We start from the raw sequence: 15,570 nt of genomic DNA, 5'->3' as shown, positions 1-15,570 counted from the left end.
AGTCATTCATCCTTCGTTTTTTATTTTATTATTTTGAGAGAGATTGCGGGCATGTGCAAACGGGAGAGTGGCAGACAGAGATGGAGACAGAGAATCCCTAGCAGGCTCCACTGTCCGCACCGTGGGGCTTGAACCCATGACCCGTGAGATCATGACCTGAGCTGCAATCGAGATTCAGATGTTTAACCGACGGAGCCACCCAGGCCCCTCAAAGTCATTCATATTTCAATAAAATGTATTTAAAAATGGGTCACTCACTTTCTCACTCCTCTCCACCCTTCACAATATTTTTTCCTGGAACGATCCACAGGGGTCCACAGGACCCACAGTGGGCGGTGGCTGGGCCACTCTCCCTCCCAGCCAAACTCATGTCCTCGTCAGGCCATTCTCGATCAGGTGACAAAATGATATCCGACCGTAGAACCTTTCCAGATAAATAGAGACCATGGAGGCAAGTAACTGTGTGATGTGATCCTAGATGGGGCAGATAAAGGGCATTAAGAGGACAACTGACAGGGGCACCTGGGTGGCTCAGTCGGTTGAGCGTCCGACTTCAGCTCAGGTCACGATCTCACGGTCCGTGAGTTCGAGCCCCGCGTCGGGCTCTGGGCTGATGGCTCAGAGCCTGGAGCCTGCTTCCGATTCTGTGTCTCCCTCTCTCTCCGTGCCTCCCCCGTTCATGCTCTGTCTCCCTCTGTCTCAAAAATAAATAAATGTTAAAAAAGAGAAATTAAAAAAAAAAAAAGAGGACAACTGACAGACTTTGGGGAAGGTCTGAAGATGAGATCACAATATTGTGTCAATGCTACGCTTCTTGCTTTTGGTCATTACACTGTGGTTTTTATAGTCCAGGGTCCTCGTTTTTAGGAAATCACACCAAAGTCTTTAGCAATGAAGAGGCATTGGGTCTGCAATGTCCCCTCAAGTCCTTCAGGTGGCAAGTCTATGTGCGTGTGTGTCTGGAAAGGGGATGGATGATAAGGCATGGCCATAAATCGTCAACATCGGGACAATCTTGAAAGGCACAGAGGAACTCTTCTATCATTTTCCCCATCTTCCATTATTCCAAAGTAAGTTTAAACAGCATGATCTCAACAGGTGGGAGCCTTAGCCAGGAGGAGAGCTCTAAACTTGGAATACGTCTGGGCTCCTTGAATTCACTGGGTCCCAAATCCAGTTCCCAATTGCTGGGTTTGTAAGGAGACTGAGGTCCCTTCTCCTTTCAAGCCCGGGTCCCTCCATAGTCCCCTCACTTGGCTGAACTAGATCTTGCTCTCCTGGCTGAGCTTCCCTGGTTCCCCGAAAGCTCAGATTTGTCTTTCCACAGCCTCTGTACCCCCTTCCCGGCCCCGACTGGGTGCCCATGTAGAAGCCTACATTCCTCTGGGATATCTCACGGGGCTGCATTTTTTCTCTCTCTCTCTCCTGCCAGAGTCAAATACTGGACTTCTCCATTGTAACATGGGCCAGTCAGAAGAGAGCAGGTTGTGCTCCAGGAACAAACTGCCCCCACAGTTCAGCTTACTTAGCACAATGAAAGGTGATTTCTCGCTCATGCTATGTGTGCAGTGTGTTGGGGGAATCTCCGCTCATTGAACTTGCTCAGGAAGCCCGGCCGATTGAGGCTCCATCTTGTCTCCTGACCATCACCCCAGTAGATGAAAGGGAGTGTGGTAAATTACTCAGTGGCTCTTTAAAGTTTCTTTCTAAAAGACACAAGTGTTGGTTCCACTTCTGCTTCACCCACCGTGAAGTACAATTCTCCATGACATTTGTGAGGAGGGGAGGTGGGAATATTTGTAACATCCCGATGATTCTCACAGTGCTCTCTCTCAGGAGTTAAGCTGAGAGTAGGAGTTATATTTAGGGGGCGCCTGGCTGGCTCAGTCAGTGGAGCATCCAACTGGATCTCGGAGTCGTGAGCCTGAGTACCACGTTGGGTGCGGAGATGACCGTTTTACAAGTTAAAATAGTCCTATTTAGGAGAGCAGCCTAAGAGGCAGGCATCCCTGAAGCAACGATTCCGCCTGCCTGCCACCAGGGGCAGAGTGAGAGCGACAGACTGGCCAGAAATCACCAGAGCGGTTCCTACTCTGAGACACTTTCTTGCCTCCGAGCTCCTCTGTGCTCTTGCTGTGACTGACACGGGCTTCTGTCATACTGTCCTCAAGTTCTTTTGCTGTTATTTTCTCGTGATGTTCTGTTAGGTAGATTTTTTTTTTATGTGCCCCAAATGTTGGCTAGATGCCTGCATCACTAGAACACCTGTTATTTGCCAGGCACTGCCCTAGGTTCTGGGATAGAAGGACAGGGAAGACATTGGCTCTGCCCTTGTGGCATTTCCTGACCGGTTACGAAGACGGGGAAGAAAACAGACACTTTACGTAGAGCCATGCCCCAGGTGGGAAGAGACCACGTGATTGTACGTGGGAGGAGGACGGTGGCGGGAGGCAGGGAGGAAGGAGAAGACCACCCTTTGGCTCCCTACAGACTCTGTCCATGTTCTCCATTCTTCGTTCTCTCTGGCTTAGAGTAAGGCAGGTGATGTCCAATGTGCTTGTGGGCGGATTGGAAGTCATGGTTTAAAGGCTATGAGCGTGCCCTCTTTTTGCAAACAAATATTTATTAGGCGTCCACCACAATGATAAGGCTAATTTTGCTCACATTTGGCTGGTACTTACTAGCTTATAAATCAGACTCCTTGAAAAATCGCTGGCTTCTTTCACAAACGAGGATGCCGAGATCGGTAACCATTGGAGTCTTTGAAAGTCCCAGCTGCACTAGTCGGACTCGAGCTCCTTATTCCCAGCCCGGGGCGCTTCCCACTGATCTATTCTGCTTACACCTGTTTGAGATTCTACACCCGGGGTCTTCTACCTGCCAAGGACCAGGCAGGACCTCCCACGGTCCAGGGAAAGAGTTTATATCCACCCTCGGTGGGTGGGGTGCAGAGCCATGCTGATGTCATCCCAGCCCTCGGTTTTGCCCTGAGCCGAGTGAATCTGTAAGATCTCCCTTTTCTCCAGCTTCCTGTCGGGCTGTTAATGAGGATGAATAATGCAAGACAGGAGCAACTTTTCAGGGAGTACCGTATAGACTCCAGGAGATCACAGCTGCTAAGCGGATGCTTTGCTGACAGCTGCCGGTGGGTGGCCGGCCCTGCGTGATGTCATTGCCCTGAGATGTGGCAGGACGGCAGAGCAGAGGAAAGGCGGGGTTCCCGTCTCCTTCGGCAGGATTCTCTTGTCCGCTGCAATATGCGGCCAAGGGATGGGATGTTGGACCTCTGCGGCCAACACGTGGTCATGTTGAGGATGTAACCCAACCTTAGCGTTTTCATTGCTAAGGTTTGGTGAGAGGTGTGGCCCCGTGCTTGCCCTACAAGGATTAAATGAGATAATGTGTGCGTACCTCTCGGCACATGCAAAGTGGGCAATACATGTTAACTGCTATAATAGTGGTAATTACAGCCATGGCGATCTTAACAAGTACGGTAATAATGGAGCAGTGGTGTAGGAGCAAGAGTTATTTAATGACAGTAACGATAAACATCACGATATTACAGCAATCATTGGCATGGGGAGTTGCAATGAGAGCGGTTCTGCAACGGGAAAGGGTCGTATCAGTGATGCGTGATGATAAACAGCAGAATGGATGGGAACTCTCTGCACTTCCTTTGCTTTGCTCTGAACCTAAAACTGCTGTAAGAAATTAAGTTACTGAAGGAAAAAAAAAAAAAACAAAAGAAGGGAAAGAGGACAAAGACAGCAGACTGACATCGAATTGGCTATTCTCTGAAGGCACGGCAGTCCCTTACTGCACGGAGGTGGACCTCCTTCACCACCCCACCCTTGTACGCCAGGACGATAAAAATGGTTCTTTTCAAATTGCCCTGAGATGCAGACGCCCCGATGACAGTGAGGATCCCTCGCGCTTGGGCTTCTCTGTTCACAGTTGGGTATTGAACGCTGGTGAAAGTGGCCCCTGGGTCCCGCTGGGACCGAAAGCTGCGGGTCTTGGTCTGTCCGTGGCTCTGCCCGGTTTCAGCAGCCACGTCGTCTGCACCGTAGCTGAGTGCCTGCCTGCGAGCGGCTCCCCTGGAGGGCCCCGGGCATCTAGTGAGATCTTCCCGGATCCACAGACCGGGGGAAATCTTGTCCCCATGTCACCAGCGGGGTGGCTTCCTTTGCCTTTGCCCACCAAAAGCATCTCTCTCCTTCACTTAGGAAAATGCCCAGCTCATCCGAGAAGTGGAAGTGGACAAGGTCTGTGCGCTCTCCAGGGACCAGGTGGAGGCCATCAAGCAGCTGTGGCAGGACCCGGGAATCCAGGAGTGTTACGACAGGAGGAGGGAGTATCAGCTCTCGGACTCTGCCAGATAGTGAGTACAGAGCCTGGCCTAGCCCCACGCGCATCGGGCACACGTGGCCACGCTTCGAGGAAGCTTCTGGCTGGGGAGGAACTAGCTGCCTATAAAACGTGGGCCCTCGGTTGCAACACTTCCTCCTTCCCGCTTGTCAGCGTCCCCTCTGACTTCTTGGTGCGTCTCTTACCACCCCCGAAAAACTCTGTCCTTGTCCACGTTCACCTTTCGTTGCTGTGTTCTAAGCCTCTTTTTCTTTTTTTTCTTAAAAAAAAAATTGTTGTTAATGTTGACTTATTCTTGAGAGAGAGCGAGAGAGCGCACATGCAAGCAAGTGGGGGAGGGGCAGAGCGCGAGCGAGGGAGACACAGAATCCGAAGCAGGTTCCAGGCTTTGAGCTGTCAGCGCAGAGCCGGCCGCAGGGCTCGAACTCACAAACCGCTGAGCTCATGACCTGAGCCACAGTTGGTCGCTTAACTGACTGAGCCACCCAGCTGTCTGTTTTTTTCAACAAGAAGCTCAACCCAATACGGGCTCCCTTTGAGAGGACTCATCTCATTTGGGGTGCTGGAATTTTCTGACTTAAATACGGATGACCACCGCTTCTGGATTCTACTTTCCTCTTCTCCGTATCCCTCTGCCTTCTGGTTTCCTGATCAGTAGACAGCAGATCCAACTGTCCTCAAATCTAAAATCAGAGTGAAACCAATTTGACAATAAATTTCATAGTAAGAAAAAATAATAATAATAAAAAAAATCAGAGTGCAGACCAGCAGTGAAATAGGCCCACGCCCGTGGCTGATCTGGTGCTTCCCTCTAGTGGGCAAGACGGGTTCTGCAGGCCCAGTGCACGCAGGAAGCTCAGTCTGGGGGCCCTTTGTTTATTGACTCCCTGGGAAGGCCTGCACACTATATTTTTGATTCATAAAGCTCTAGTTTTAAATCATTAATCTCTAAGGAAAAACGAAACAGATGGTCCTGCACGCAAACTATCCCGTGGAGATCACAGCATTTCATCGTCTTAAGAATTTCTTGAGGCCATGCCTCTCTGTCATCTAGGTCACTGGACAAAACAGATCTATCATATTCCTTCTTGAAGAGGTGATGATTCCTGCTTCTGCATCTCAGCTCTTTCCCCTTTGCCCCATGTCATCTTCCATCGTCTGAGGGCCCCAGAATTCTTTGCCCTTCCCCGCGGGTGCATCCCCTTCCCTTCCGGTGTTGCCCTTGCCCTCTGAGCTGGTGCGGGGAAGTGGTTCACCCGCATCATCTGGACAAGGCGGTGGTCAGGAAAGGAAACCTGAAATCTCGAAGCCCTTTGATGCGTGTGCCCGGCCGAGTGTTCAATGCCATTAACCCAGGTTTGCACAACCACCCTGAGCACAGGAATATTTAGCTGCAACAGAGCAGTCAGTTAGGAAAAGGAAATAAAAGAAGCCCAGAGAAGGTGTTGGGTCAGCTCAGAAAAGATCCAGAAGGAAGGAAGGTGGTGTCCCAAGGAAGAGGACAGACTGCCATTGGCAGCTGTAGAGTGAGAGACAACCTCAAGTCAGTGAAGCCATCTCCGGTCCTTCCCTGAGACAGCTTAGTGTCATCGGCTTCTGTGAAGGTCCTGGGGAGTGGCCGGGGCTCTTGATGTAGATCCATTTGGAGGAGACCCGGTGGAGCCCTGAACACCGGAGCTCACGCACTGGCAGGAGTGTAGGGAACAGCTAGGTGGACAGGGCTGCAAACAGAGTGGCCCTCAGAAACCCGGTGTTGCCCCGCCTTTGGACTTGGCAATATTCAAGGCGCTTGTGCAGCGTCCTTGGTCCGGGTCCGTAGTTGTCATCTGCTTATCGGGCCAGGCGTTCCCTCGACAGAACTTCAGTGTGTGCCTGCTGTGGGCCAGGCACCGGGGTAAGAGCTGCAGGTACAGCCAGTGCTCTCTGTCCTCAAGCGACATACGGTCTGACGGAGTGTGGTTTGCTTCCTTGGAGTGAGGGCTGCACGGTGAATAGGGTTGGCCTGTCCCCCCCGGGCTCCCCTTCATGCCGCTTGCTGGGCACCGCTATCCTAGCCCGGGTCTGTCTGCGCGGGGAGAAGACAGGGCCAAACCTTACTTTGCGGGAGCCTCCGAATCACCACTCCCATTGTTAGCCAGGGCCTGGTTATGGTCATTTTTCTCGAAAATGCCTTTTAGAAAGGACTCAGAGCTTAAAAAAAAAAGTGTCCTCTCATTTGACCGCAGAAAGAGTGATTTGTTTTCGGCTTAGGAATTTAATGTACGGCCAGAAATCATCTGAGACCGGTTTTGGCTTCTTGTGGATGTTCAGTTTCCCAATAAACAGTAAACTTTTTCTCGTGAAGGAACTTTGAGATGGCCTGTTTATACCTTTATATTCTCATAGAAACTCTAAATCATCGAGCAACGCCCTTGAGAACAGCGTCTACATTCTACACTGTGGAGGGGGGGTGAGTGTGGGATGGGGGAGGGTCAGCGAGCCCATCCCCACAGCCTTTCCTTCCGACCCGCCGGCTCCCTCACTGGCCAGCCAGAGAGAGAGAGCTTGGAGCCTAAAGGAAGAGATGGCATGATTTACAGGTTTCCCAGGGGCTCATGGGAGCTTCTGATCCACATTCCCTCCCAAACGGTCACAGTTGGGGTGGGGTGCCTGGTCAGCACCAGGTCTCAAGAAATCTTGGCTGGAATCCTTGAGCCTGGCGGGGGGGTGGGGGGGAGGTGGGGGTGCAGTGAGTTAGGCTGACTTCCCCGATGTCTGACACAAGTCTTGGCGCCTTGCTGTCTGCTCTCACAGTTACCTGACCGACATTGACCGGATCGCAATGCCGTCCTTCGTGCCAACCCAGCAGGACGTGCTTCGTGTTCGCGTGCCCACAACCGGCATCATCGAGTATCCGTTTGACTTGGAGAACATCATCTTTCGGTAAGACTGTCTCTCTGATGTGGTCCATTAAGAATCTGTCCGGCCTTGGAAGTCCCCAAATTAAGTCCGTTATTCCTAAAAGCGGTTACAGCTCCTAGAGCCGTATGACCCTGCCCGTCACGAGGTGTTTAGAATTGTGACAGGTCTCCGCTCCTAGAATGGAGAGGAACTCCCCTTCCTGTTCCCCGTAGAACATAAAAGTCTCCTTACCTAAGTCTGGAGTGATTCCTGTGTGTAAAACACACGCACACATAGACGTGTACTTCTGTAACCACAAATTGAAAACACTGATGTCGTTTCCCTAAATTTGACTATTTCTCTTCCCTTATATTCCCTTCTCTAACATCTATTTAAAAAAAAAAAAAAAACCAAAGAGCCAACACAAAAGTGTGTATTAAAAATTACCACTGGGCACCTGGGTGGCTCAGTCAGTTAAGCGTCCGACTTCGGCTCAGGTCATGATCTCACGGTTTGTGAGTTTGAGCCCCGCGTTGGACTCTGTGCTGACGGCTCAGAGCCTGGAGCTCAGATTCTGTGTCCCCCTCTCTCTCTGACCCTCCCCTACTCATGCACTCGCTCTCTCTCTCTCAAAAATAAATAAATGTTAAAAAAAGATTAAAAATTACACAATACATATAAACTATTTACAGCTGTGTAAAAATGTATGAATTCCCACATATAAATATAAGAAGTACTTTTAGGATGACTTAAGTGGACCTTCATTGCACCTAATTATGGCAACAAATTAGTAATATGGTACATATGCCCAGCATTGCAAATTTCAAAACAATTCTATATCCCTTGGTTCCCATGTTCCTCCTTAGGGCTAATTACATTATGCTTTTCCAGTGGAGATGGACACAGGTCCCACCCTGCCACACCCAGGCCGTCTGTAAACCCTGTTCCATCTCAAGGCTTCGGAGCATTGTTGCCCTGATCGAGCCCCTTGAAAATCTGCATCTGGGGGTGCCCGGGTGACTCAGTCGGTTGAGTGTCCGACTTTGGCTGTGGTCATGATCTCACGGTTTGTGAGGTCGAGCCCCACGTCGGGTTGTGTGCTCGTAGCTCAGAGCCTGGAGACTGCTTCGGATTCTGTGTCTCCCTCTCTCTCTCCCCCGACCTACTTTTGCTCTTGTTGTTCCCCACCGCCCCCATCTCTCTCTCAAAAAAAAATAATAATAAACTTAAAAATCTGTATCTGAATGCCATGAATTTATGAACACAACTATTTCAGAATCAGTGCTGCTTGCTACTTGGAAAACTGGTGTCTGGTCCACAGATGTATTCTCTTTGGCCCACATGGTGTTTTTAAACAACTTTTGAAACTTGGTCCATTTTGCTTAAAACACTTGGTAACTGGTTTCTCTGAAAGGTTGAGGGTCCGGTCATGGGGTGCGTTTCTATCCAGCTGCATGGCAGTCGACCCTGCAGACAGGGCCCCTAGCATTCTCGAGTTGCCTGTTGTCGTGCTTTGGAGAGACCCACTTGACTCGTTTGCGAAAACTACCCGACTCCTGGAGCGTTCGAGCTCCGGGGCCATCTTGGGGCTATGACTCTGAAGTCTTTCCCCAAGACACAGAGGAAGGCCTTGGGTTTCCATATAGGACGGAGGAAACTTGTAGGTCTTTATAGGGCAGAAGGGGTGGCATCCACCTAAGGCAGAGAGGATTTCTGGAGAAATCTGAGGAGTGGTGAAAAACAGGCGGGGGTGAGGGCCCGAATCCGGCTGAGTGGACCTGGAAGACCGCCCACCTTCCTGCCCCTTGTGTGTCTGGTGTCCTGACACTCGGCCGTGGTTCGAGCAACAGCTAAGTGGATGCTTGTGCTTCCTGCCTAGACTGTTGCAGCAGCTTCCAAACCAGCGTCCCCGAGCAGGCTCCCCCCGAGTGACCTCTACATCTGTCTTCAGTAACTCTGCTTGCATCCTGTGCCTCCTTTGCTCTAGGAAGCATCTAGGGTTCCTCGCTGCCTCATGGAGCGGTGCTCACACATTCTAACCGTAAGGCCCCTTTTCACTCGAAAACGATTACTGAGGACCCTAACGAGTTTCCACAATATAAGGACTCCTGCCCTTTTTTCCCAGAGAGCCATGCATGCCAACCTTTGAATGATCTCTGTTTCTGTTGAACAGGATGGTAGACGTTGGTGGCCAGCGATCTGAGAGACGGAAATGGATTCATTGCTTTGAGAGCGTCACCTCTATTATCTTTTTGGTTGCTCTGAGTGAATACGACCAGGTCCTGGCCGAGTGTGACAACGAGGTACGCTAGGCGGGGAAGGGGACGGCTGTGGAAAACGGGGACTCTTTCTGCAGTTTGCAAGAAGCCAGCGCTCTGGACTCCATTCTTGAGGCTAAGCCGGCTTGGCTGGTCCAAGCGTGGTCTCTGGCTTAGCAGCACCGCCATCATCTGGGCGCTTGTTGGAAATGCGTGCCTCGTCAGTCAACCCAAACTGAATGAAATACACGGGGAAGCAGGAGAATCACTGGCCTAGAAACCTGGTCCTCAAAGTGGGATATGCACTGCGCTTCCCCGGGGATCATTGCAAAAAACCTGGCACCTGGGTCCAACTCAGGATTCTGGTTTAGTTGAGGTGGGTGTGGGCTGAGCCTGGGATCTAAGCTCCTGCCTGTGCTGCTGGGGGTAGAGTCCCTGCAGACTTTGGTTCTCAGCCCTGGCTGCATATTGGGACCCCTTGGGGAGTTTTAAAAAAGACCATCTTTTGGACCCCACGGGAGAGATTCATATTTCCTGGGTCTGAGTTTGGAGGTATCTTTTCCAAGCCCTTTATGGGTACTAACATATAGCCCAAGTTGAGCAATGTTACTTCTTTCTTTTTTAAGACAATGCTTATTTTTGAGAGAGGAGAGCGTGCACACAAAGCAGGGGAGGGGCAGAGAGAGAGGGAGGCTAGAATCCGAAGCAGGCTCCAAGCTCTGAGCTGTCGGTGCAGAGCCTGACACGGGGCTCGAACCCACAAACTGTGAGATCATGACCCGAGCCGAAGTTGGATGCCTAACCGACTGAGCCATGCGGGTGCCCCAGAGCAATGGCATTTCCAGTAAATATAATGAGAACAGGCTTCCCAACCTCCATGGTGCACCCTAATTAGGTCCCTAACTGAGCTGGCATGGGGAGTGGTGCCAGATGCTTGGAGCTGTTCGGACCTACCCGTGTCCCCTGCAAAGTTGCCATAGTCCTAGCTGGGTCAAACTCCATTAGCTGTGTCTGCCCAGGAAGTGGGGAGAGCCATTCCTGTCACTTCGTTGCGAGGTGGGGTTGTGCTCTGTGGGACACCATTGTCCTCCCCTGGTCTTTTCCCCACCCTTGCACGACACATCCTGACCTCGTAGAAAAATGTCTCTTGCTTCTGGGTCGTGATCGTAAAGCAGTGAAGAACTCTGCCCAGGATTAGGAAATCACCGGACAAATGGGATCTTGTATTTCTTGAGAGCAGACCTTTCTCTGAGGAGCACAGTTACAGTAGCTACTTAGTGGAGGATTAACCCACTTACTAGCGTCATTGTGCAGAGAAACATGGCAATCCTGGCTGCCCCCCAGCTCTTCCAAGGGAGACATTTTGTTAAAAAAGCAAAAAGGCGTCACGTTATCAATGTGAAAAATTAGCTTCCAATTTGTCTCGGGATTACTTAATGATGTTTCTCAGAAAACTCAAAAGATCATTCAGGCGCACAAGGGACCAACGCCTCAGCCCTATATGTGTAGAAATTAGACATTTTCTTTTTTGCCGGAAGTCACAAGGTATCTGGAGAAAGATTAAGTGGCTGCCACTCAAACCTTCCTATCCCGGTTGTAATTATCTGTTACGTCCCCTCCCCGGGCTGCGTAGGAATTGTTTCTTCGTATACGCTAGACCCTTGAACAACACAGGTTTGAACTGCATGGGTCCACTTATACGTGGGTTTTTTTCCCCGATAAATACAGTACACTATGTGTATTTTCCTTACGATTTTCTCATTGCTTTTCTCTCGCTTTATTGTAAGAATATGGTATACGACACCCATAACATATAAAATACGTGTTAATTGATTGTTGGTGACACTTCTGGTCAACAGTAGGCTAGCAATAGTTAAGTTTTGGGAGAAGTAAGTTATATGCACATTTTCTTTTTTTTTTTTTTTTTTTTTTAAGCTTATTTATTTTGAGGGAGAGAGAGAGAGGGACCAAGCTGAGAAGGGCAGAGAGAGGGAGAGACAGAATCGAAGGCAGGCCCTGCCTTGTCCGTGTAGAGCCCAATGTGATGCTCAGTGTCACAAACCATGATATCATGACCTGAGATCAAGAGTTGGACGCCTAACCGACTGAGCCACCCGGGTGCCTGTGCGTGCACATTCTCGACTCTTCCGGTAGGTCAGCGCCCCTGCCTCCTGCGCTATTCAAGAGTCGGCTGTGTTGTCTTTCCTAGGAGATCATTACTGAAAAGATAATAAATTTTTGTTAAGCTTTGAAAACAACTGAGGGACGGGGCACCTGGGTTGCTCAGTTGGTCGGGCTTCTGACTAAGTCGGCTCAGGTCATTATCTTGCAGAGCGTGAGTTGGAGCCCTGCCTCGGGCTCAGGGCTGGTAGCTCAGAGTCTGGAGCCTGCTTTGGATTCTGTGTCTCCCTCTCTCTCAAAAATCAATAAAAACATTTTTAAAAATTAAAAAAAAAATACTAACAACTGAGAGGTTACCTATCTGGTAATAAATGCCAGATCTTAATTCCCAAAAGGGTACCGAGCAAGAGAATGAGTCCCAGTGTACGGGACTTGTAGGCAAACAGATTTACAGCATGTTCCTCCGCAGTGGGCGTGCAAGGCTTTCATGGTTTTGTCTGAGCACTTCCCTCTGTCTAAAGGGAAGCTGCTGTTTCTTTACTCTTAGAGCTGGAGTGCCTGGCTGGCTCCGTCTGTTGAGTGTCTGACTTTGGCTCAGGATATGATCTTACAGTTTGTGAGTTCGAGCCCCGCGTTGGGCTCTCTGCTGTCAGCCTGTCAGCAAAGAGTCTGCTTCGGGATCTTCTGTTCCCCTCTCTTCACCCCTCCCTGGCTTGCGCTCTCCCAAAAATAAAGATTAAAAAAAAAAAAAACCTTCAGAATAGAGTACTATCTAGAACAATTATTGTCACCAGATGAGATTTGTATGTGCCCAGTCTACTCTCCCTGAAGTAGGAACATTTGGTGTATTCTTGCCAATGTCAAATGTTAAGAGATGTTGACGGTGTTTCTACGTAATTTTGATCAGGTCCCACTACCACATGGGCTTGGGACATAATTTAAACTTGTGAACACCACTCTGCTCATCCATCAAATGGGGACGCTGTGCCCCGAGTAGAGCTCCTCCGTATTGCCAACACGTGAAGTGTGTCAGCAGCGTGCGCTCCTCGCTCTGCCCATGTCCAGCGTTCCTCTGGGCGGTGGCTGGGCTCCAGGAGCTTCCCCCTCATGGTCTGGGAGCCCAACCCCAATGACACAGGGCTTCCGGGGTCTAAGTTACTCACTTCCCCCACTCGGTAATCCCAGTAATGACCCAGAAAACTTTTGTCAAATAGGATAGGAACTTTCTTCCAAGTTTCACAAAAGCCTTTCTTACATGTGTTTATTTGCGGTGCCACAGAACGCATACCGAAGAGAGTGACTAAGAAAGCCAGTGGGGGTGTGGGGGGGAAATAGAGGCAGGAGACCTGGTATCCTGAGGGGCCCCAGGTGCTCACCAGCTTCAGCAAGGACAGTGATATGGAGCCGGTAGCTGGGTGAGGGGACACATGGGTGGGACCAGACATTTCGGCACGTTGCTCCCAAAGTACCGTTTTTCTTATTAACCCTAAGCCCGTTGTTTCTCGCTTAGAACCGCATGGAAGAGAGCAAAGCCTTATTTAAAACCATTATTACCTACCCCTGGTTTCTGAACTCATCTGTGATTTTGTTCTTAAATAAGAAGGATCTTTTGGAAGAGAAAATCATGTACTCTCATCTAATTAGCTACTTCCCAGAATACACAGGTGAGTGTCCATCTTGTTGACTTCCCGGGCATCATCCAGAGTTATTGGTCAGGCCCCTGGGCCCCCCCTGCCCCCGATTGCCTCTAACACCCTTTCTCACCGAAGCTCCAGGTGCATCACTGTGTTTTGCCTCAGCACCTCCACGCATGCCAACACCTTTTGTGAACTTCACCCTCTTCTCCAAGACCCAGCTCAGGCGCCTCCTCCGGGAAGTCCTCCTCACCCTCGCGGCACCCCTGGCAGCGGGGGCTCACTCTGTTGTCCCCTGGCCTTCGTCACTCCGTGTAGTGTTGTTCGCGTGGGCAGCTCCCGAGGCAGAGACTGTGCCCGCCCTGCCTTTCCGGTCTCTGTCCGAGTGCCCGGTACTTCTTCTGTGTATGTTAGTGTGGCAGCCCCCTTCCTAGGCACACGGTAGACAACAGTTTTATGAATATGACCTACCCCTGGCTGGAAAGTTTATGTCTTGTTGCTAAGGATTTCTGGTACAGGAGGTCTCGAATATCAGGAAGTGTGATACTGATGTTTAGGGTTTTAGTGTCCTATGACCAAAAGGTCATAGCTGCAGTGGCCCTATCGGGTAGAGCCCTCACGTGTTAAAATGAGACTTGGGGGTCTAATCATGTTCCTGTATCCTTCCTTTCCCTAGTCCTAGCTCACTTCTGTCTGCCTCTGTGGTCCAAATCCAAAAGTTAAGTTGGCTATTTTTCAACAAATTGCTTTAAAGTACAATTTTTTAGATGGCAGTGAACACTTTAAAAGACTCTTTTATGAGATATAATAAAATAGAATGAAAGTTAATGTCCCCAGGTCAACTATCCTCTAGAACTAAGACAACTGAAAGAAGGATCCCACGCAAGAGCAAGACTGTATCGAGAATGATTTGGGGGAGGACCTGTTGGTTGGTCACTATCTTTCTTCTTTATTCCTGTAACTACACTCTTGACTAGGACCAAAGCAGGATGTCAAAGCTGCCAGAGACTTTATCCTGAAGCTTTACCAAGATCAGAATCCTGACAAAGAGAAAGTCATCTATTCTCACTTCACGTGTGCTACAGACACGGAGAATATCCGCTTTGTGTTCGCTGCCGTGAAAGACACGATTCTCCAGCTCAACCTGAGGGAGTTCAACCTGGTTTGAAAGCTGCTGTGCACTTCTCACCCATTCCAGAAGACAGGATTTGCAAGCTCCTCACATATTTGCAAGTGCTTGTGACGTCACTCACCCCTGGCAGCACGGAGCCCGTCATGCAGGCCACGGGGCCAGGTGTCGGACCTTACGAGATATTTGAGTGTGGCACCCTTTTTCAAAGTCTTGATTCCCAAATTGTTTTTATATTTCTTTTCTTGAGTTTTGGCTCTAAGATTTTGTGTAAGTTTTGAATTTGATATTTTATAGAATTTTTAAAAGCCACTGTGATTTATGTTTTTTTAAGTGTGTTTAATAGGCATTAACACATCATGTAACAGAGGCGTCTGTTAGTTTATAGATCATACCTTGAGACCTCTAGGATGAGTTTGGGTGATATTTTCAAAAAAGAAAATTAAGGGGTTTGAAGCTTTTTATTAAATCTTGTAATTTAGAGATTTTAGATTGTTTTTCTCTCTCCATGCTGAACTATGCATTTAACATGCCATCAAAGATTTGTTTGGTTTTGTTTTTTTTGTGTTAAATATTTTTAAGCCAAACTGATGACTATATTAATATATCTAACTTAGTTTTGCCATAATTTGATCACCATGCAGCCAAAGTTGACATAAGTGGGCTCGAGATAGCATACGTGCTGTACTGGTAAAAAATGTGTGTGTGTTTTATGTGTGTATATATATACACGGCCAAGTCTTGTAAACTTACGAAATGGCTAAAAGCCTAAATTGTTTAACCAGCGTAATGCAACCCCTGCCAAAGTTCTGATGGCCACCACAGTTTTGCTGTTTGAACCATGTATGCTGTGCCTTTCTGAGGAGGCTAAGAATATACCATTCTGCCATTAGCATTGGATTACGTTGTGTTTCTTTGAGCTCGTCGTTGACTGATGGGTCAGCTCCTAAAAAGAAAAATGCTGTGACTTTAATAGTTTGTATGTAACTCAAACTTTCTACATGTCCTTGCAGGAGAGGAAAAGTAAATTTCCTTTTACTTTCTAGGTTCCTGGCTGAGATCCCCCCCCCCCCCCTGTAAAACAAACAAGCAAAACAGATTAACAGGAAAAAGCCCAGGAGTTTAATAGTATGTATGCCTCCTGTACACATTAGAGGTCTCCAGAAGATGCGACTAAATT

At 49.1% G+C, this 15,570-nt stretch overlaps 1 protein-coding gene across 2 annotated transcripts in view; it reads left to right on the top strand.

The window, feature by feature from the left end:
* GNA14 (G protein subunit alpha 14) overlaps positions 1–15,288 on the top strand; it is a 204,318-nt gene extending 189,030 nt beyond the window's left edge. Inside the window, exons 3-7 of one of the 2 annotated variants that reach the window (XM_086685041.1) lie at positions 4,227–4,381; positions 7,162–7,290; positions 9,422–9,551; positions 13,138–13,291; positions 14,239–15,288. In XM_086685041.1, the coding sequence (XP_086541167.1) occupies positions 4,227–4,381; positions 7,162–7,290; positions 9,422–9,551; positions 13,138–13,291; positions 14,239–14,429 (759 nt within the window). In that variant the 3' untranslated portion in view covers positions 14,430–15,288. The other variant, XM_086685040.1, reaches the window with a different exon arrangement.
* The last annotated feature ends 282 nt before the right edge of the window (positions 15,289–15,570 follow it).

Source organism: Puma concolor, chromosome D4 (genome assembly GCF_028749965.1).
Source record: "Puma concolor isolate L17-30 chromosome D4, mPumCon1.1.hap2, whole genome shotgun sequence".
Classification (NCBI taxonomy): Eukaryota; Metazoa; Chordata; class Mammalia; order Carnivora; family Felidae; genus Puma; species Puma concolor.
This window is presented reverse-complemented; position numbering and strand designations above follow the sequence as displayed.